Raw genomic sequence first — 23,353 nt, forward strand, 5'->3', positions numbered from 1 at the left:
AAGTCTCCGTATAAATGCACCTGCACTGTGATAGTCTCAGAGGTCCGTTAAAAGCGCAGAGAGCATCATGAAGAACAAGGAACACACCAGGCAGGTCCGAGATACTGTTGTGAAGAAGTTTAAATCCGGATTTGGATACAAAAAGATTTCCCAAGCTTTAAACATCCCAAGCAGCACTGTGCAAGTGATAATATTGAAATGGAAGGAGTATCAGACCACTGCAAATCTACCAAGACCTGAACGTCCCTCTAAACTTTCAGCTCATACAAGGAGAAGACTGATCAGAGATGCAGCCAAGAGGCCCATGATCACTCTGGATGAACTGCAGAGATCTACAGCTGAGGTGGGAGACTCTGTCCATAGGACAACAATCAGTCGTATATTGCACAAATCTGGCCTTTATGGAAGAGTGGCAAGAAAGCCATTTCTTAAAGATATCCATAAAAAGTGTTGCTTAAAGTTTGCCACAAGCCACCTGGGAGACACACCAAACATGTGGAAGAAGGTGCTCTGGTCAGATGAAACCAAAATTGAACTTTTTGGCAACAATGCAAAACGTTATGTTTGGCGTAAAAGCAACACAGCTGAACACACCATCCCCACTGTCAAACATGGTGGTGGCAGCATCATGGTTTGGGCCTGCTTTTCTTCAGCAGGGACAGGGAAGATGGTTAAAATTGATGGCAAGATGGATGGAGCCAAATACAGGACCATTCTGGAAGAAAACCTGATGGAGTCTGCAAAAGACCTGAAACTGGGACGGAGATTTGTCTTCCAACAAGACAATGATCCAAAACATAAAGCAAAATCTACAATGGAATGGTTCAAAAATAAACATATCCAGGTGTTAGAATGGCCAAGTCAAAGTCCAGACCTGAATCCAATCGAGAATCTGTGGAAAGAACTGAAAACTGCTGTTCACAAATGCTCTCCATCCAACCTCACTGAGCTCGAGCTGTTTTGCAAGGAGGAATGGGAAAAAATGTCAGTCTCTCGATGTGCAAAACTGATAGAGACATACCCCAAGCGACTTACAGCTGTAATCGCAGCAAAAGGTGGCGCTACAAAGTATTAACTTAAGGGGGCTGAATAATTTTGCACGCCCAATTTTTCAGTTTTTGATTTGTTAAAAAAATTTGAAATATCCAATAAATGTCGTTCCACTTCATGATTGTGTCCCACTTGTTGTTGATTCTTCACAAAAAAATAAAGTTTTATATCTTCATGTTTGAAGCCTGAAATGTGGCAAAAGGTCGCAAAGTTTAAGGGGGCCGAATACTTTCGCAAGGCACTGCATATATATATATATATATATATATATATATATAAAAAGTGATTCTAAATTTAAAAATAAAATAAATAAATATATTTGCTTTGGAAATGTATTATAATTTATCTCACGCTTTGAAAAGTAGTGCTTTTATTTTTCGAATTAGTACATTGTATAGTCCGCGCGTTAACCTTTTCAAACTGTGCTCCAAATCGTTTTGAAGTCGGAGCATCTGCGCCTTCAATTTAACATCATCACGATCGGAACCTCTATCGTTGTCCTGTCTTGCCACAGCACTGTGAACCGCAGCACATTTAAGAATATGAATGGTCTAGTTATGTAAGGGATCAAGGGGATTGGATGCATGTTTTAAAGAAACGCCCCTCAAGATTAGAGTAAAAAGAGCAGCGCGGAAGTGCTGTTTAATGTACAATGTTGTCAACAAAAGTAGGTTAGTCTTACTTCCGTGCCTATTGCTGAATGCAGCCTTTTGACAGCATGTACTGAAATCGATTGAATTCACATTTGCATTAGTCCCCTCGTTTGGTGATTGGCATTTAGGATAAAAACTAATTCATGCTTGATCTGAAAGTGTGGTCTGAGGCTCCGTATAGAGGGTGTGACGCAATCGCGAAGCCTCCATAGGCATGCCGTTCCCGTGGCCTCCCAAATTTTGGAACAATGCGGAGGGCTCCTTATAGCTCAGTATAACTCCGCATTGGCATGATTGGCTGAGGGTAGGTGGGGGTGGGAGGTCCTGTTTAACACAAACTCACTTCCTTGACAACAGTTCTACTCAACAGCTCGACGCTGCTCCGCTAAACGCAATATGTATGAATGCCCTGACTTCTGCAGAGGCCGTATCACCATAAATGCTGCAGTGCCAATGCAGACGCCAGATTAACCTTGTATCCTTTTAGGCTGTGACAACGAAAAGGTAGCAGACAGATCTACAGTATGTTTTAGCATGGCTGTGACAACGAAAAGGTAGCAGACAGATCTACAGTATGTTTTAGCATGGCTGTGACAAAGGAAAGGTAGCAGACAGATCTACAGTATGTTTTAGCATGGCTGTAACAACGAAAAGGTAGCAGACATTTCTACAGTATGTTTTAGCATGGCTGTCACAACGAAAAGGCAGCAGACAGATCTACAGAATGTGTTAGCATGGCTGTGACAACGAAAAGGCAGCAGACAGATCTACAGGATGTTTTAGCATGGCTGTGACAACGAAAAGGCAGCAGACAGATCTACAGTATGTTTTAGCATGGCTGTGACAACGAAAAGGCAGCAGACAGATCTACAGTATGTTTTAGCATGGCTGTGACAACGAAAAGGCAGCAGACAGATCTACAGTATGTTTTAGCATGGCTGTGACAACGAAAAGGCAGCAGACAGATCTACAGTATATTTTAGCATGGAAGTTTGGTAGGGTGACCGGATTTGTAACAGAAAATAATTTGGCAAACAGACTGTGAACCGAAAAGTGTATGTTTGATTCTAGAGGGGGACAATAAATAATTTGGTTAGGGTGTAGAGGCAGATATGCAATCTTGTCTTCAGGAGATTTTATTATCTATTTACATGATTTAGTCTGATCAGTGGAACAATTCTTAACAATGGGCTAAAATATAGGGTCTTTAGTGTGCTTGTCAGCAAGAACACTACTGTTATTCCCCACACTTATTTCAGTATTCCACTTTTTCCCATTTTTGTCAGTGTAATCGCATATTTTAAATCTGTTATGACTACTTGTGTCTTTTGAAAAGGAATGATATGAGGCTATGTATTATTGCAGCCATTAATGGACAGTTTTGAATATGTCATACCAATAAGCATTGGATATTAAATGCTCCTGGAATCAAATGTAATTGTTTACATTTTTGTATAATGCACATGCTAGCCAGAAATGGTAGAGGGACTCACAACTCAAACACATCCTATTTTGTCTATGTAGAGTAAAATTTTGGCAAGAATTTTAAACTAGTAGGCATAAACAATGTGAATATTGATATTCATAAATGTTTCTTGAAGGTTGGGTGATTGAGAAATTAATTGTTATAACAAAAACATTTTCAAACACCAAGCATGTGGGATACATCGAAGTGGTGGCCAACCTTCCTGGAAATTGAGAAGTATTTCTTCACCCAAATGACAAATACAAAATGTTTGTGTCCTTACCTTGAAAGCAATCTATGGACAAGCAGACTGCCATCAACCATTAATATTAACTTTTCTTGTGCAGAGCCTTGTAGTGGTAACACCCCCCAGCACGTGTCTCATACAACTTTCCACCTGAGAACAGGGATCAATCCCTGCTTCTAACCTTCCCACTGTTTCTAGCATTTAAAGTGTAAAACCACCTAAAAATATATTTAAAAAAATATTAGCATACTTTCAATTTAGTAAGCAACAAAGTAGTCGAATTATGAGTGTTCATTTAATGTTCTAAGCATCCTAAATACACCTGACCTGTGGTTTTTATTATAACATTTTCCACCCTGGTCATAGGCCTAAGCCATGTCAAAATATGTGGAAATTAGTCCCCCATCTGGGGGACGTGCCAGGGGGCAATGAAATTCACATAGCACATCTCACTCCAGGCTTTCTTCAAAGGTTGGCAGCCCTGCATCTATTGTTATCTCCAAAGTTTTGGAATATTCCATAAATTGAGGCAGCGATAAGTAAGGAAACCGCTCAGGGATTTCACCATGAGGCCAATGGTGACTTTTAAACAGTTAGAGTTTAATGGCTGTGATAGGAGAAAACTGAGGATGGATCAACAACATTGTAGCTACTCCACAATGCTAACTTAATTGACAGAGTGAAGAGAAGGAAGCCTGTACAGAATACAAATATTCAAAAACATGCATCCTGTTTGCAATAAGTCACTAAAGTAAAACTGCAAAAACATGTGGCAAAGAAAGTAACTTTGTCCTGAATACAAAGCATTATGTTAGGGGCAAATCCAACACATCACTCAGTACCACTCTTCATATTGTCAAGCATGGTGGTGGCTGCATCATGTTATAGATATGCTTGTCATCGGCAAGGACTAGGGAGTTTTTAGGATACAAATAAATGGAATAGCGCTAAGCACAGGGAAAATCTTAAAGGAAAACCTGGTTCCGTCTGCTTTCCAACAGAGACTGGGAGACAAATTTGCCTCGCAGCAGGACAATAACCTAAAACACAAGGCCCAATGTACACTGCATTTGCTTACCAAGACAGCATTGAATGTTCCTGTGTGGCCTTGTTACAATTTTGACTTAAATTAGCTTGAAATCTATGGCAAGAGTTGAAAATGGCTGTCTAGCAATGATCAAAAACCAGCTTGACAGAGAATTGTAAAAATAATAATTAATTGGCATGAATTTGCACGAGGGGGCAGGTCGGTTTCGTCACTTCAAGCCCAAATATATCATCCTTTGATTAAAATGATTACTTATTGACTTACATCGTTGTGCAACGTCATGCGTAAGCCCTGGCCATTGTCTTTCAGCTCGAAAAAGTGGATTTCTATTTGTGTGGGAGTTTAAGTACTATACTAAATAATACAGGCAATGTCATTACAAAAATTATATAAACAAACCAATATACATAATTATATACATTCGCTTTGCAAATCCAAACCAAAATGTGAAAATATAACTTAAATAGCATAAATAAATGCCTTTGAATTCATTGTAATACCTATCTTACCACATTAACATTTATTAATTTATTCTTTGCACACACTTCATCCATGAAGAGTAAAAAAAATACATAATTATTTACTAAATATGACACTAGCTCAAGTTCACCTTTCCCCATGTAGACAAATTGAAATTCAGTGGAATTCTCCTCGAGTCGGTCTGTTTTTGAGTCAGTGTCTTATGGCAAATAATTACAGTATTTACCATGATGAAGATCATTTGGGTCCATATCAAACTAATTCAGACACTTACATGTTTTTCTGAATTTGAGGCAATGTCATATCAAGTGAGAACAATTTATACCACTGAATATTACATTTTCTGTATTCTTCATCAATGCAGATATAATAATATAATAATAATATAATAATTCTAATGCAGTACATTTGACAAAAGCTGTGCCACTTTCATTATACTAAGTAGCAAGTGTAAAGTGACCAGTAACATTTGCTATGACTACAGTTTCTGATTAGTCCTTGCAGCCTGACATTTGAGCTATAGCAAGCATGCACAGTGGGCAATATTGTGTCTTTTATCAACGAGGCAGGGTATCAGCAGTGAAACCTGGATGGTTGTGAGATTTACTTTTTGCTTAGGGATGTGTTGAACTACACCTGCCCCTGGAGAAGTGATCACCAACCCTGGTCCGGAAAGAACTACTTGGATGTGTAGGCTTTTGTTTCAGCCCTGCACTATAACTTCTGGTTCAGCTAAACAACTAACCATCAAGACCTAATCAGGGACTGAGCTGGAACAAGAGTCTGCTCCTCCTAGTAGCTCTCTGGGACTAGGGTTTGATGGTGACCATGGCCCTATATTATACTATATTATACTAGCACTAGCGGTCACTTGTGTCGGGAGCGCACTTGAAGGAGTGTGGGTGTCTGCTCCATGATCTGCACCAGCAGCCTGTCGATGTAGTCTTCCAGGTCGCGCACCTGCGCCTTGATCTTCTTCATCTCCGCCTCGTGTTTCTTAAGCGGCACCGCCTGCTGTTCTGAGGCCGCCTTCTGGTTCTCCATATCCATCTGCTGCTGCAGCAGAAGGGAGATCAGCTCCATTTTGGTCAGCTGCTCGTACTGGGCAGACCTGTCCGTTAATGATTCCTGAGAAGACACACACAGGCCCTGTCAGAATACTTTAAGAATACATTCTTCATTCCTATCTTGAAGTAATCACTGATCTGACAAGACTGGATCTGTTACATAAAATGGGAAAACACAGATTAACAAGAGGAGGTACTCAATTGATAAAAATCTATTTCTGTCAGAATACATTTTATTGTCACATACACCGGATAGGTGCAGTGAAATGTATTGTTTTACAGAGTCAGCCATTCATGGACTCTTTTATACCTCAATCTCAGTCTCAGCCTCAGCCAGTGTCTGCTTGGCGGCGAGGCCTGAGTGGATGGAAGACTTGAGCTTCTCTAGAAATGACCGGCCCTCTTTCTTCTCCCCCTGACTGGCTGTGGTGGTCAAGGGCTTCACTGGGTGGGGGCTGCAAAGAAAACATCACCATCAAAGGTTCACTGCATTGGATTATGTGTACATAACACTTTTCACATGAAAATCAATATATAGTACAGTACAATGTGAGGCACTGGCATTACACAGTATATGGTAAAATTCATAACAATGCACCAGCCTGGATTTAGAATTTACTGTATATATCTCTACAAAACAACAAAACCTGTTCAGCAACAGGTTTCAGCAAGAGAGCATAAAAAGAGCTTATGTTGTCTGATTTTAGTATAGCACAAAGCCGGTATCCCTCAGCAGGAATGACAGGCTCCAGGGTGAAGTTTCCTTAGGTACAGATCTTGGATCAGCTACCTTAGTGGGAAATCGCAAATTGACCCAAGATCAGCATCTTGAGGAAACGTCACCCTATACCTATTGAGAGTGAAGGAAGGCACTTCCATTTTGCTTTCATTTACAGATGGTCAAAATTTCAGCAGAGAGCTGAAGCAGTTGTTTAAATCATCAAGATAAGGCTGAGATTTTCATTGTGGTGACTGTGATTGTGGATGTGGACTTCTAGATGTTTATGGGACAGTCAGCAACACAAATGTATGACACATAAGTTAATTACACAGAAGTGAGATGAGCAACGTAAAAGATTAAGCAATTTACAAAACCGTAGCAACCAATGGGTTTGCATGGGTAGGTGGTACTGGTAGGGGATATATACTGATTAATAAAGAGAACTTCCTCTTAAGGAAGCTACTTGAATAGATTAAATAAAAGGAACTGAACATTTTAGTTTTGTTTGGAAGAATGAGAATACAGTCTAACAATATGTAGGTTCAGGTTTTCAAGCTATGGCTCATAAACAGCTAGCAGGTGTGCTGTCTTAGTTAGCTGTCTAACTATTTCTAATTATTGCATCCCATTGTTGACTACAACCTGGCAACCCAACCTGATATTTTCTCAAGAGAGGTCAAGTGGCTACACTCTGCAGAGCTTAAGTGTGAGGAGAAGTCTCACCTGCTCTCTTGTCGGGGCAGGCTGCTAGCTGGCTGGGTCTCCTCAGGTAAAAGTGTGTGCCGTGCATCGACCAGGGGCTGGACAGTGGTGGAGGAGGTAGAAGAGGAGGAGGAGAAGGAGGAAGAGGTGCAGGGGGCAATAGCCAAGGTGGCATTGGCTCCGGTGCTGGGTCTCAAGATTGGGGGGTGATGTATGGAGGAGGGCCCGGGGGTGGGGAGTAGCTTAGCCTGGGCATTAGTTTCAGTCACCAAGGAGGGGGCCACAGAGGAGGGACTGGAAGCATGCAGAGAGACACCAGGCCTTAACCTGGCACTCATGGGGCTTCTGACGTTTGGGGCTACTTTGGCATGGAGGTCTTCGAAGCTGATGGTCCCGGTATGTTTGGATGGGGAACGTTCCGTTAAGCAGTTTTCTTTTGTAATTGACTGAGTGGAACTATTTGTGTTTGTTTTTTGCAAGGAAACAAATAATTTAGCTGCCTTGAACGTTGTCTCTCTATCTGGTGACAAAGGTGAGGAAAAATTTGATTTGGTGGGTTGATATGAGAAGGGTACTTCAATGCTCTCTGTGAGTACATGCCCAGGAGACAGTGATTGGTGAAGAGGGCTCTCATGCAATCCTTTGCCAGGGCTATTTGCACCACCGTTGCCGTAGAGCTCTCGTATCATTCCCTTGAGACTTCTGTGTGAACTAGAACCCCTTGGTGAAGACTCATTGACAGGCTTGGTTCGTTTGACCAGAGGCTGACTCAATTCCTGTTTATTGCGTACAACTTCCTGTTGCATTCCAATCTGTGGAGAAACTGGAGAAGTTCTAATGTGACATGAAGGGTCTACTATTGAACTGTCTATCTTTGATTTATAAATGTTGCCTTTTCTATTCAGTGGAGATTGTGTGTGTTTTATATCTACAGTGTCTCTAGTGATGTCTTCAGACTCAATGTTAAGACTGTTAGGCGTAAAAATGCTATTGTTCTTATTGCTTGCCGGATCTCTGCCTGATGTGTTCAATTCACAACCTCCATCTTGCCAATTGTCTTGACAAAGCGAGGCTTCTGGTAAATTTGCTTTTAGGGCAGAGTTGACGTCTATAGTACTAGGCTTCTGAAAAGTTAGCATATCCTCTGCAGATAGCCGTATATCATGAGCAGAAGATGCTATGTGAGTAACTTGTGGAGGTTGAGGAAAAATGCCACCTAAACTTTTGAGGGTATGCACTGGAATCATTTCAGATGGAGATGGGGAAGCATCAGAAGCAGAGTCAATAAAACTAAAATCAGAGTTACTTAGATTTTTATTTAGATCTTCCAAGGTTAGTGGAGGCGATTCATGATGGATGTTTCTGGACTTGGTAGGTTTATCTGGGTGAATTGAGAATAATTCCATTGTTGGATCTGGTGTAATTGACGCAATGTCAAGCGTCTTAAGACTGGATTTAGAGTGTTTTGGGGAAGACATATACAGTAGGTCGGCAACAGTCATTTCACTATCAAGAAGCATTACTGGTAGAGATAAGGCTTTGATTTCAGAAGGTGAAGTGTTCTTTACAATGGCGTCTTCTCTAACAGTGGGACTGGTGTCCGTCGTATCCTCTGAGGCTAACAATATTATCGAATCCTTTACATTCGGGTCTAGATGGTTTTCTGTTGCATCTGGCCATAAGTCCTGCTCAGTAAACATACATTTACAGCTATCATCTACATCTCGCAATGGTTCATAGTCAAACTTCTTGAAGTCATCTTCAGACTTGAATGGAGATGGAGACTCTGGAGAAATATTGGCATAATGCTGTGAGTGTTCGGTATGAAAGTCGGACATGTCACTGCTGACGAGAAGGTCTTTGCCTAAGCTTGGGTACAGGTGGGGACTTGGTGTGCATCTCTTGTGCCCGCCTTCTCTTGTGTGCTGCAGGGAAGCTGCGCCCGTTTGTGACAGGAGACAGGCCTCTTTCTGCACAGCCAGCTCCTGACCCCTGTGCAACCAGCTGTCAGAAGATCTCTTGTTTACCAAAGGTCTTGTTATGGGCCTCCGTGGAGGCAACGGTGGAGGCTCTGCTTCTTCTTCACTCATCCGCATCTCCTCAATGGGTGGAATAGTGTTACCCTTATGTGGAGGAGTGCTTCTTACTTGAGCTTGCCACGAGGTTGCATTCGAAGGGTGATTGGTAGGAGAGCTCTTTGGCGAATTCAGCCTGCTGGACGCAAAGGCGTCAAAGGACTCGTCGCATTCTCTTCCCAAGCTCTCTGATATGGAGCGAGAGGTGAACGGATTCGGGGGGCTGGCAGTCACCGCTCTCGGGAGTAAGGCAGGGAGGGATGTCTGCCTGGCTACAGGCCTGGGCCGCTCGCGCCGTATTGCGGCCATTTTCTTTGGCACTGCGACATCGTGGGCAGTACTGGGGATGCAAGGCAAAGCTGTGGAATGACAGGGGGAGCAGGTGGCGCAAGGGGGGGACCTCCGGGCCTCTTCGGTTATGAGGTCCTCAAAAAAGGGGTTACACTGCAGACACGGGAGGAAGGGGTTTGAGAGAGAGATGGGGTTGGGTGTCAGAGATGGGGTGAAGGTGTTAGTGGGATGGCCACTGTCGGGTGAGGCACGGCCAGTGGAAGAAGAGCACTGGGTGGGAATGGGGGAGCGAGGGGGGAGGGGAGGAGGGGTGTCTGAGTCGCTTTCTACCTTAGAAGAAACTTCCAGCCTGTGGAGGGAAGGCACAAGCAGTCCTCTTTGTTAATTCTGTGCAAGCTGACCCATTCAAAATATGGGTGCCATTTTCTAACACACATAGAAAAAGGTAACCCAGATGTCTAAAGAGAAGAAGCATCTCATGCCAACTACTGTCTATTTGAGGACTAGCTTCAAATATTTTCATATGTGAATATGCTACAATTGCCCAAAAATGCAAACAATAACGTGTTATGGAAAACAGCAACAAGAGTGTACTACAAAAAGCAAAATCACATTTAGCAAATTACTGAAGCAAGGTGAAGAGCAAAAATGCAAGATGTACTACATTTGGAACAGTAATAGAAACAGTAATACTGCAGATAATTTAATAGCAAAAACAGGTGATTAGTGTATTGGGCCAGTATTCATAAAGCATCACAGAGTAAAGTACTAATCTAGGATCAGTTTGGACTTTTAGATCATAATGAATAAGGTTACATGGACAGGGAGGATCTGATCCTAGATCAGCACTCCTATTCTGATATGCTTTATGAATACTGGCCCAGATGTTCCACAACATACCAAACCTAAAGCTTAAAGTGCAGGTAGATCTTTCTCTGTATACAGTATCTGATTCAATCACTGTATACAGTATCTGACCCCAAGCAAGGTTGAGTGAAATATACTGTATATGCCATTATTTCCTTTTCAACTCGTCACATGGCCTCTGTCTTTGATTTCCTCTGATTCAAAGGACAGTAACGTTACATATATTCTTATACAAATGGCCTAGATGTCGACTATTATCCTGTGTTAATAGTACAGTATGAACCTTAACATGTTGTGCCTTACATGAGGTGATATGAGATTGCAGCACTTTGTGACAACTGCTGATGTAAAAAGGGCTTTATAAAATACATTTGATTGATTTGAAATGGTAGATGAACTGGCCACATTTCTATTTGAAAGGAACAAGGGGCAGCATAAACACTGAACACAAGGAAATCAAATACCTTCCCAGATGTAAATGTCTGTGTGCTTTTGATGGAAGGCAAAACTGTATGAAGTCCTGGAGTGTGGAGACATCTGAAATGACCCTCCACTCACCTTGGCTTGTTCTGGGAGTCACTGGAGCCAAACCAGCCTCGCAGTCTCCCCTCGGTGAGAGGACAACCCTGGCTCGGCGCCAACTTGGCAGGTAGAGAATCACTCTTCCCTCCAGAGAATAACGACTTTCTGAGCTTTTTCCTTTTGTCTGCTGAGTCCACCGTGGTGTTGGAAGACAGCATTGAGGCAGCTGCCAGCACAGGACGACCCCCCACCTGTGCGCTTTGAACCTGGGAGACATGAGGTACGGCCTCCTTCTCCACATACTCATCTTCCTTATTCACCTTGTCGAAGGACCAGCGCCGTCCCTCACCGGCTGAACCATTGTCCTCGTTCTGCTTTGTGAGGTTCTGCAGCGAACGAGAGAGGGGGGAGCACTTCTCAAGGAGGACCAGCTTGGATGGGAGGGTGCCTGAGCCCTTGGGACCCACTGGTTCGGATCCGTAGATGTGGCTTCCGTTGATGCACAGAGAGGATTGGGAGGGAGTCATACCCTGACCTTTGAGGGATTCCACTGCAGGACAGGGCTGGGGAACGGCAGTAGTGGTGATCCTACTTGCCTCGTCGCTGAGGGTTCGATTGTGAGTCAGTATCTTTGGGGAAGATTGTGTGTTGTTGAGCACTATTTGGGGGGAAAAAAAGGGGGTCAAAGTATTGGCCTGAAATGGATCGGCCTTAACAATAACCTCTCTTCCAAAACAATTCCTTAAACTGCATAAGCTTGCTAGATCCTTTAGATACAATACATGCTTTTTTGTGTCTGCTAAAGATTCTGTCAGAATATAATCTAAACAGGTCACTGCATATTACAGACATACAGGGCAATTTCTAATGAAAATGAAACACTTGGACAGAGGAAATCTGCATGCTTACCTTTTTTAGCTAGGTCTGTGTCTCTGTGGTGGGTGTCAACTTTGACCTTGTTGCTGTAGATGGGGGAGCTGGGGGGACTGGAAGGGTCCACCAGGATGCCTAGGTCCAGAGGAGGGGGGCAGGGCCTCTCACTGGTCAAGGACAACACGCTGCTCTCTGAGGCCAGCGACGAGCACGACCTTGTGTCGGACGAACTCCTCAGCTTTCCCTTCCCCTTGAAGAAATCCTTCACCTTGCTCCGCTTCTCCTCGGCTACCTCCACGGGGTCCTCTCCCCCTTCCCCTCGGTCCCCCTCTCGGAAAGGCTTTCCTAGGGAACCTGACAGGGTGGCGAAGCGTCCCGGCACGATGGCTGATGAGGACTCCATGTCGCCGATCTTCCTCCCTGTCACGCGGTCCTTAAGTTTGCCGAAGGCAGACCGTGGCTTATCCTTCATGGTTAGGTCGAACATGCTGGCTGTCAGGTTGTTGCGGGTGAACTGGACCGTCACCTGGATCTCGCCGCGCTCCTTCTCCTTCCGGCCGGCCTTGGAGTTGAGTTTGAGCCATCTGGACCCACAGTGAGAGGAGACTGTAAGGCGTCAACCATCCCCAGCGCTCCACACATGCATTGTCATGCAACTTAAACGCATATTTTATATGATAAAACGTGTTGTTTGGATCCTGAATGCTGATTGGATGAGCAGCATTCTAAGCTGTGCTGTATTGGCCAACACAGGCACACCATGCCTGTTAACAGTTCCATCTCAAATTATCACTGCGCCTCCATAAGACTATCATGTTCATGTTGCTGTCCGAATCATCTCTTGCATTTATCTCAACTTTCACATTATTTACCCTTGCTTCCAGTCTAGCATTTAGTTTGGTACAGCGGGGGTTAATATAGGCACAGCTGTCTGCCTGTCAGACATCTGAAGATTTATTTCACTTTTTAAATGTGAACTCCCCTGGAGCCTATCATAGAGGGCCAACGGGTGTCCAGACGCAACTCAACTTTTTCTGGGCCAGGCGAAATCATGTATCAACCTAGTTACTGAGGCACTTCTCAGGTATGAGACGATACTGACAGCTCAAATATTTCTTTGGATATTTGAGAACACGTCACCACTGTCCAAATACCTGCAAACAAGTTGGATGGACATCCTGTCTGCCCATCGAATGGTTGTGGCTACACAGGAAACCCTAAAAGGCATGTCAAGAGACTTTGACACCATTAAGGCAGCTACAGACACATTTGTTCAGTTTGCAAATAAGAAGATCAAAGAACAGGATGAGGACACAGAGCTGGAGAAGGTGGAAGCCACTCTGCCACGGAATAGAGCAAGAAAGAAGAAAATCATGTCTGGAGAGATGGCTCAAGATGAAGCTTTGACAGAGACAGAGAATGTCTATAAAATTCAAGTCCACAGTCAAATTATGCATACAGTCACAGATAGTATCCACAGGCGATTTATGTCTCGTGGCACTCTATATGCTGACCTAGCCCTTCTGGACCCTAGAAACATCTCCCAAATAACATCCAATGGTCTTCCAGAGACAGCCCTTCAAGATCTCAGCAAATGTTTGCTTAGATTTGATAAGCGAGCAACTGTTGACAATTTGTAATGTGAGCTGAGAAGCCTCGCTGTAAAGTGGAAAATACTGAAAAGTTCAGTATTGGAGGAATACAAGGACAGTGGAGGATGGCCCTGATGGAAATGAAGATGAGGCCGAAATGAAGAATCCTGCAACGAATTGTGATTGTGTTGTTACCAGATGTTGAGACGGTACAACCTGCTGACTGATGCATACCATATCCTTGCCCTTGGATACATGTTCCTACTCACCCTCTCAGTTACCCAGGTAGCTTGTGCTGTAAGTTTCTCTACCTTAAAGTATATCAAGAGTAGACTCAGGAGCACTCTCTCACAAGAACACCTAGAGGCCTTCATGCTGATGGCCACCGAGGAGGACATCCTAATGGCCCTGGATACTGACATGGTTACCGAGGAGGACATCCTAATGGCCCTGGATACTGACATGGTTACTGAGGAGGACATCCTAATGGCCCTGGATACTGACATGGTTACAGAGGAGGACATCCTAATGGCCCTGGATACTGACATGGTTACTGAGGAGGACATCCTAATGGCCCTGGATACTGACATGGTTACTGAGGAGGACATCCTAATGGTTACTGAGAAGGACATCCTAATGGCCCTGGATACTGACATGGTTACTGAGGAGGACATCCTAATGGCCCTGGATACTGACATCGTTACTGAGGAGGACATCCTAATGGCCCTGGATACTGACATGGTTACTGAGGAGGACATCCTAATACCCCTGGATACTGACATGGTTACTGAGGAGGACATCCTAATGGCCCTGGATACTGACATGGTTACTGAGGAGGACATCCTAATGGCCCTGGATACTGACATGGTTACTGAGGAGGACATCCTAATGGCCCTGGATACTGACATGGTTACCGATGAGAACATTCTAATGGCCCTGGATACTGACATGGTTACTGAGGAGGACATCCTAATGGCCCTGGATACTGACATGGTGATCCATAGAGTTGCAGAGAAAAGCCAGCTGTTGAGAAAATTGTTCCTCCAATAAGGTAGTTGCAACATATTACCTATAACTTGCTTACTTACCATTATTTTACTCCTACATTTCTAATATCTATTTTTCCTGCCTAATATTGCTGTCCAGTACTTTGACTGAGTGAAGCCAGCCAGCAGACCCTGTGCAGCAGTTAGACAGTTCTGTGTTTCAGTGAGTATTGTGAATATTATAGCATCTCTTTTTAACTCTAGGCTTCAGATACTGTGATGTAGTTTAATCATGACTCATGATGGCTTGTGCTGCTCTCTTACAGGTTACGTTCTATGTTTGGAGAGGTGTCCAACCATTGTTTTTTAGAAGGTGTACTCCCATGATTTAAAGTCAGCCAGCTGACCCTGAGCAGCAGCTAGACGGTTCTATGTCTCAGTGAGTATTGTGGATATTTTAGAATCGCTTTTTCACTCTAGGCTTCATGATGTGAGGTAGTTCAATCATGACAAATTCAGTGTGTGTTCTGTAAAGGTTTTATAACATTGTGAAGTGTCTGTGTGTGTGTTCTGTAAAGGTTTTATAACATTGTGCAGTGTCCGTGTGTGTGTTCTGTAAAGGTTTTATAACATTGTGCAGTGTCTGTGTGTGTGTTCTGTAAAGGTTTTATAACATTGTGCAGTGTCTGTGTGTGTGTGTTCTGCAGCCTTTTTAACGTAGTACTGCAATAGTGATCAATGGTTGTGATGCAGCTAGGTGGTTGTATTAGGGGCGGGCCGTGTGTGAACATGCATGCATTAGCAGGGTGGCCGTGTGGAGTATACGGTGCCGGTTCTGGTGGGCCGGTCTGGATAAAAGTCCAGGGCTGTTTTTTACTCCCAGTCCTTCCCTGCCATAACCCCACCGCCATCATGGTGCACTCTGTTCACAACCTTGACATCAGCAAACAGCTTGCTCACACTAAGCCATACACATGGTCAGTGGTTGTGAGGCTGGTTGGACGCCGGGCTCGAAATTAATGGTGTCCCGTCATCCTGGGGACGATAAAAAATATGCCTTGGAAGGTTCAAAACAGACTTTGGGACAGTTGCAGGACAATAGGCCAGAAGAATATAAAATGCATACAAGAGTGATTCCATACTAAAATGTTTAAACACAAAGACAAGGCTGATAAAACAGATCACAACATTTAGCTTAAAAGTTAATAAAACTATGAAAAATGTACATTACAAGCGCAGCAATGTGTTCACTCGTCTCGGCCATGTGCGTGAATGTTCCAAAATGCTATTAAAGGAAAATGGCATCCTCAAACGCGCACCTGATAAAAGCATTTTTTATAATGCGACAGAATGATATACAGCCTAATGGTAGAAACTTAGAAAGAGGGAATATCTGAAGTTGCTGTGGCATTTGAGAGCTGAGGTATGAAGGGAGTTGCTGTGGCATTTAGGAGCTGAGGTTGCAGGGAGTTGCTGTGGCATCTGGGAGCTGAGGATGCAGGGAGTTGCTGTGGCATTTAGGAGCGGAGGTTGCATGTGCCGGGAGTTGCTGTGGCATTTAGGAGCTGAGGTTGCAGGGAGTTGCTGTGTCATTTAGGAGCTGAGGTTGCAGGGAGTTGCTGTGGCATTTGAGAGCTGAGGTATGCAGGGAGTTGCTGTGGCATTTGAGAGCTGAGGTATGCAGGGAGTTGCTGTGGCATTTGAGAGCTGAGGTATGCAGGGAGTTGCTGTGGCATTTAGGAGCTGAGGTTGCAGGGAGTTGCTGTGGCATTTAGGAGCTGAGGTATGCAGGGAGTTGCTGTGGCATTTAGGAGCTGAGGTTGCAGGGAGTTGCTGTGGCATTTAGGAGCTGAGGTTGCAGGGAGTATATAGGGCATTTAGGAGCTGAGGTTGCCTGTGCCGGGAGTTGCTGTGACATTTAGGAGCTGAGGTTGCAGGGAGTTTATATGACATTTAGGAACTGAGGTTGCAGGGAGTTTATATGACATTTAGGAGCTGAGGTTGCAGGGAGTTTATATGACATTTAGGAGCTGAGGTTGCAGGGAGTTTATATGACATTTAGGAGCTGAGGTTGCAGGGAGTTTATATGGCATTTAGGAGCTGAGGTTGCAGCCGAGGCAGTGCGTGCGCATGTGAAGACAGATTCATTTTTAGAAGCACTGTTGAGTTTTTAATCTACCTGCCATAGTGGCCAGTGTACCAAAAAGTACATTGTAGACCCTGGCTGTTAGCAAGTGGGTTAAGGTTAAGGTGAACATTCTTCAGTAACTGAAGAGGGAGGGTGAAGCAGAGAACGTGAAGGCCGGGGAACACACACGTTCTTTATTGTATATTGTTGTGTTATATTGTTTAAATGGGGCAGCTGGTGATGGAATGTCTCTAACTTACATTTCTTCAGTAAGCAGTTCACAATAACATTGTTCTCTCTTAACTACAGTGCCTTGCGAAAGTATTCGGCCCCCTTGAACTTTGCGACCTTTTGCCACATTTCAGGCTTCAAACATAAAGATATAAAACTGTATTTTTTTGTGAAGAATCAACAACAAGTGGGACACAATCATGACCTCCAACTGCTCTTAAATGCTAGTAAAACCAAATGCATGCTTTTCAACCGTTCGCTGCCTGCACCCGCACGCCTGACCAGCATCACCACCCTGGATGGTTCCGACCTTGAATATGTGGACATCTATAAGTACCTAGGTGTCTGGCTAGACTCTAAACTCTCCTTCCAGACCCATATCAAACATCTCCAATCGAAAATCAAATCAAGAGTCGGCTTTCTATTCCACAACAAAGCCTCCTTCACTCACGCCGCCAAACTTACCCTAGTAAAACTGACTATCCTACCGATCCTCGACTTCGGCGATGTCATCTACAAAATTGCTTCCAACACTCTACTCAGCAAACTGGATGCAGTTTATCACAGTGCCATCCGTTTTGTCACTAAAGCACCTTATTCCACCCACCACTGCGACTTGTATGCTCTAGTCGGCTGGCCCTCGCTACATATTCGTCGCCAGACCCACTGGCTCCAGGTCATCTACAAGTCCATGCTAGGTAAAGCTCCGCCTTACCTCAGTTCACTGGTTACGATGGCAACACCCATCCGTAGCACGCGCTCCAGCAGGTGTATCTCACTGATCATCCCTAAAGCCAACACCTCATTTGGCCGCCTTTCGTTCCAGTTCTCTGCTGCCTGTGACTGGAACGAATTGCAAAAATCGCTGAAGTTGGAGACTTTTATCTCCCTCACCAACTTCAAACATCTGCTATCTGAGCAGCTAACCGATCGCTGCAGCTGTACATAGTCTATTGGTAAATAGCCCACCCATTTTCACCTACCTCATCCCCATACTGTTTTTATTTATTTATTGTTCTGCTCTTTTGCACACCAATATCTCTACCTGTACATAACCATCTGATCATTTATCACTCCAGTGTTAATCTGCATAATTGTAATTATTCGCCTACCTTCTCATGCCTTTTGCACACAATGTATATAGACTCCCCTTTTTTCTACTGTGTTATTGACTTGTTAATTGTTTACTCCATGTGTAACTCTGTGTTGTCTGTTCACACTGCTATGCCTTATCTTGGCCAGGTCGCAGTTGTAAATGAGAACTTGTTCTCAACTAGCCTACCTGGTTAAATAAAGGTGAAATAAAATAAAAAATAAATGAAGTGGAATGACATTTATTGGATATTTCAAACTTTTTTAACAAATCAAAAACTGAAAAATTGGGCGTGCAAAATTATTCAGCCCCCTTAAGTTAATACTTTGTAGCGCCACCTTTTGCTGCGATTACAGCTGTAAGTCACTTGGGGTATGTCTCTATCAGTTTTGCACATCGAGAGACTGAAATGTTTTCCCATTCCTCCTTGCAAAACAGCTCGAGCTCAGTGAGGTTGGATGGAGAGCATTTGTGATTCTTCCAGAATGGTCCTGAATGGTCCTGTATTTGGCTCCATTCATCTTCCCATCAATTTTAACCATCTTCCCTGTCCCTGCTGAAGAAAAGCAGGCCCAAACCATGATGCTGCCACCACCATGTTTGACAGTGGGGATGGTGTGTTCAGCTGTGTTGCTTTTACGCCAAACATAACGTTTTGCATTGTTGCCAAAAAGTTCAATTTTGGTTTCATCTGACCAGAGCACCTTCTTCCACACGTTTGGTGTGTCTCCCAGGTGGCTTGTGGCAAACTTTAAACAACACTTTTTATGGATATCTTTAAGAAATGGCTTTCTTCTTGCCACTCTTCCATAAAGGCCAGATTTGTGCAATATACAACTGATTGTTGTCCTATGGACAGAGTCTCCCACCTCAGCTGTAGATCTCTGCAGTTCATCCAGAGTGATCATGGGCCTCTTGGCTGCATCTCTGATCAGTCTTCTCCTTGTATGAGCTGAAAGTTTAGAGGGACGGCCAGGTCTTGGTAGATTTGCAGTGGTCTGATACTCCTTCCATTTCAATATTATCGCTTGCACAGTGCTCCTTGGGATGTTTAAAGCTTGGGAAATCTTTTTGTATCCAAATCCAGCTTTAAACTTCTTCACAACAGTATCTCAGACCTGCCTGGTGTGTTCCTTGTTCTTCATGATACTCTCTGCGCTTTTAACGGACCACTGAGACTATCACAGTGCAGGTGCATTTATACGGAGACTTGATTACACACAGGTGGATTGTATTTATCATCATTAGTCATTTAGGTCAACATTGGATCATTCAGAGATCCTCACTGAACTTCTGGAGAGAGTTTGCTGCACTGAAAGTAAAGGGGCTGAATAATTTTGCACGCCCAATTTTTCAGTTTTTGATTTGTTAAAAAAGTTTGAAATATCGTTCCACTTCATGATTGTGTCCCACTTGTTGTTGATTCTTCACAAAAAAATACAGTTTTATATCTTTATGTTTGAAGCCTGAAATGTGGCAAAAGGTCGCAAAGTTCAAGGGGCCGAATACTTTAGCAAGGCACTGTATATATATATTAATTTTGGGACAGTTCAAGTTCAGTTTGGGACAGTTGAATTGCTCTTCCGGGTACCGGGACGGTAGGACAAAAGTTAGTTGCGAGCCCTGGTTGGATGTACTGCTAAATTCTCTAAAATGAAGTTGGAGGTGGTTTATGGTATAGAAATTAACATTCAATTCTCTAGCAACAGTTTAGGTGGACATTCCTGAAGTCAGCATGCCAATTACACGCTCCCTCAAAACTTGAGACATCTGTGGCATTGTGTATGTTGTGTGAGAAAACTGCACATTTTAGAGTGGCCTTTTATTGTGCCCAGTGCCAGGTGCACCTGTGTAATGATCGTGCTGTTAAATCAGCTTTTTGATATGCCACACTTGTTAGGTGGATGGATTATCTTGGAAAAGGAGAAATGCTCACTAACAGGGATGTAAACAAATTTGTGCACAAAACTTGAGAGAAATAAGCTTTTTGTGCATATGGAACATTGCTGGGAACTTTTATTTCAGCTCATGAAACATGAGACCAACACTTTACATGTTGCATTAATATTTTTGTTCAGTGTAGTTTATGCGGTTACTAAAACAGCTATACATTTTGATTGGTAGAAGACAATTCTGTTCTGCAGAGATGTAGACCAAGATGTCATACCCATACAACTTGTTTTTGGGAAAGTTGTCAAAGTAGCTTATTTGTGTCAAAAGTTACATTGTTTAAAGTGAATAGAAAATAATATTGGAAATCACGATGTCACAATGGGCCTCTTAGAATGTTGAGAAAATCCCATGAAAGTGGATGGAGGACAAAAGAATGTAATCGTTTAAAAAGTATAAATGGTATCAAAGTTGTATGCAAGCAACTTAACCCAGATCAGTCTATAACTTTTAAAGTTTGAATTGTGTTTCTATCTTAAACGGTGTTAGAGGAATTATCTTCCAAATAATAGCAATAAGTTAGAAATCATTCTTACAACATTTAAAGTGTGCCACGTTAAAAAGTCGGAAACAATTTGGACAACATTTACAGTGTGGCTGCTGTCACAGGCCACACTAATAACTCAGAAGTAAGATGAAGAGTTAAACTTAAGGTATAAGAAGATTCCAAATAATAATAACTATAACTATATGGTCATTTTCCATGAAGAAAAAGTGTGACTTGCTTCTGCTCTTTGAAATTATTTTTGTGGTAGTGGAAGAATTTTAAAACGTTTTACTTAAGTGAAGCAGTGAAATATAGTCAAAGTTAAATATATTAAAATATCTGGTCTTATTACTTTGATAGGCTATATAAAGCTTATAATTTTGGACTGTGGTAAATTTTGTATTTTTGCTAACAAAGATATCTACATACACTACATGGCCAAAAGTATGTGGACACTTGGAAGTCAAACATCTCATTCCAAAATCATGGGCATTTTATATTGTCCCCACATTGATGCTGTAACAGCCTTCAGCTTCTGGGAAGACTATCCACTAGATGTTGGAACATTGCTGCGGGAACTTGCTTCCATTCAGCCACTAGAGCATTAGTTAGGTTGGGCACTGATGTTGGGCGATTAGGTCTGGCTCGCAGTCGGCGTTCCATTTAATCTGAAAGGTGTTCAATGGGGTTGAGGTTAGGGCTCTGCGCAGGCCAGTTAAGTTCTTCCACACCGATCTCAACAAACCATTTCTGTATGGACCTCGCTTTGTGCACGGGGGATTTGTCATGCTGAAATAGGAAAGGGCTTCCCCAAACTGTTGCCAAAAAGTTGGAAGCACAGAATTGTATAGAATGTAATTGTATGCCGTATCATTAAGATTTTCCTTCACTGGAACTAAGGGGCCTAGCCTGAACCATGAAAAAAAGCTCCAGATCATTATTCGTCCTCCACCAAACTTTACAGTTGGCCCTACACATTGTTGCAGGTAGTGTTTTCCTGGCATCCGCCAAACCCAGATTAGCCCGTTGGACTGCCAAATGGTGAAGCGTGATTCATCACTCCAGAGAATGCATTTCTACTGCTCCAGAGTCCAATGGCGCCGAGCTTTACACCACTCCAGCCGACGCTTGGCATTGCGCATGGCGATTTTAGGCTTGTGTGCGGCTGCTCAACAATGGAAACCGACTAGAACAGTTCTTGTACTGACTTTGCTTCCAGAGGCAGTTTGGAACCCTGTAATGAGTGTTGCAACCGAGGACGGATGATTTTTACGTGCTATGCGATTCAACACTTTCCGGTCCCGTTCTGTGAGCTTGTGAGGCCTGTTTCGCTCCCCTCCCCCGACATGCGGGGTGTCACAGAAAAAACCACGCCGACAGGCAGGGGCGATCATCCCTGCCTCCCGCTAGCACAGCAGGCTAGCTAGCTTGATAGTTAGCTAGCACATGGTGTTGATATCTTGATAGTTAGCTAGCCAGCACACTGTGCCACCCCAGCCTGCTGTGTACCAGAATCCTCCTTAGGACTAGCTGGCTAAGATGGCACACAGCGCCCTTCGCACCCGCCTGCTGAACAACTGCCCTTGCCGTCATTAACATAACTGCAGGAAAACAGTGCCTGTGGGGTATATCGGCGGCTGGCATCCAATATTATTGTGCATTAACGCCACCTTCCGTATTGGAGAAACCACACCTCCCACCTGTTGTAATTTCAAATTTGACCAATAGAAGTATAAAGACAGGTTCCAGCAGATGCAGGAATGCCGACATGCAGGAGCACCCCAAATTGCGGGCCGCAATTGCACCCTTCTCCATAGTTGGGCCTGCCCCAGTATCTGTGCATTAGAGATGATGAGTATGATGTGTCATCGTTGACATCTCTAATGCACAGATACTTGAGCAGATTGGGCTTATTAATGTTACTGTCAATCATGGCAAATTACTATGGCCATAATGGCCTATAAAGTGATGTGATATTATTATAATTTAGCCTACATTTCAATGTAATCAGTGGAAATAAGTTCATCATTAGCAAATTAACTTAGTAAGTGAGAGGAACCTACTCATCTCTCGGGCACATTCCATCTTGAAATATTTTATCCAAAGGGAGGATTGCTTGACCAAGAAACACGTCAAGTCCGATAAGCACACGGTGCATAATGGTGAGGACCAAGTCACCGCTCCCTGAGGGAAAAGCACTGCGAACTCCATCCTCCAGTATTCCGGGTAGAAGTTCGAAACAGCATTCCTCATTCCACTCTGGCACAGTCGCCTTCTCGACCAAACCAGTGGTGTATTTCTCCTTCCCCACCTGAATGATTGTGTAAACATAACGGCTACCCCCGTGCTTGCCCTTAGTCCGCAAACCCCTTGCACGAAGGACAGTTACATTCACATGTGTAGGCACCCATCTCTGGTCATCATTTAAGTCTATAAAGGACATCATTTTAAATTACGTTGCATAGATTGGGGGAGCGTGACTAGTCCATAGAAAGTCCAAAATAGCCGTCCCTTGACGCTTCTTTTTCTTGTAGCCTCGCCCTTGCATCTGTGTCCACCGGTTTGCTAGCACAAACAGACACAGGACCTCTGCAGAATTTCTCCAAAATGCTCGGGCATGTCTCAGACTTCAGTTTGTGGATATGCAGGCTATCCCGCGCTTGCGGCGCTCGCATGCCATCTTCAAAGCTGCGTGCGATCTGTTAATTAGAATACCTGCTACTCGCTGCAGGCTGGTCAGTCCTCATCACTAGTCTACTGTCCGAAAACTCAATGTACTGTCGGCCCGCCCTCCTTAACAAAATAGGTCCGCATACCGTATAGGT

The 23,353-nt window shown here is 43.5% G+C and overlaps 2 protein-coding genes across 2 annotated transcripts; one reads left to right on the forward strand and one right to left on the reverse strand.

The window, feature by feature from the left end:
* Positions 1 to 3,996: 3,996 nt before the first annotated feature.
* On the reverse strand, positions 3,997 to 23,353 carry LOC110489005 (uncharacterized). The gene is made up of 6 exons (XM_021561537.3): positions 22,592 to 23,353; positions 12,098 to 12,645; positions 11,225 to 11,846; positions 7,455 to 10,148; positions 6,321 to 6,465; positions 3,997 to 6,071 (listed from the first exon to the last, which is right to left on the reverse strand). The coding sequence occupies exons 1-6, from the start codon at positions 22,972 to 22,974 to the stop codon at positions 5,811 to 5,813; spliced, it is 4,653 nt and encodes a 1,550-aa protein (XP_021417212.3). The 5' UTR covers positions 22,975 to 23,353; the 3' UTR covers positions 3,997 to 5,810.
* Positions 12,644 to 14,864, forward strand: LOC118938707 (uncharacterized). Its single transcript, XM_090198603.1, has 2 exons — positions 12,644 to 14,704; positions 14,800 to 14,864. The coding sequence occupies exon 1, from the start codon at positions 13,852 to 13,854 to the stop codon at positions 14,701 to 14,703; it is 852 nt and encodes a 283-aa protein (XP_090054729.1). The 5' UTR covers positions 12,644 to 13,851; the 3' UTR covers position 14,704; positions 14,800 to 14,864.

This window comes from Oncorhynchus mykiss, chromosome 14 (assembly GCF_057628025.1).
Source record: "Oncorhynchus mykiss isolate SJ-2025 chromosome 14, ASM5762802v1, whole genome shotgun sequence".
Classification (NCBI taxonomy): Eukaryota; Metazoa; Chordata; class Actinopteri; order Salmoniformes; family Salmonidae; genus Oncorhynchus; species Oncorhynchus mykiss.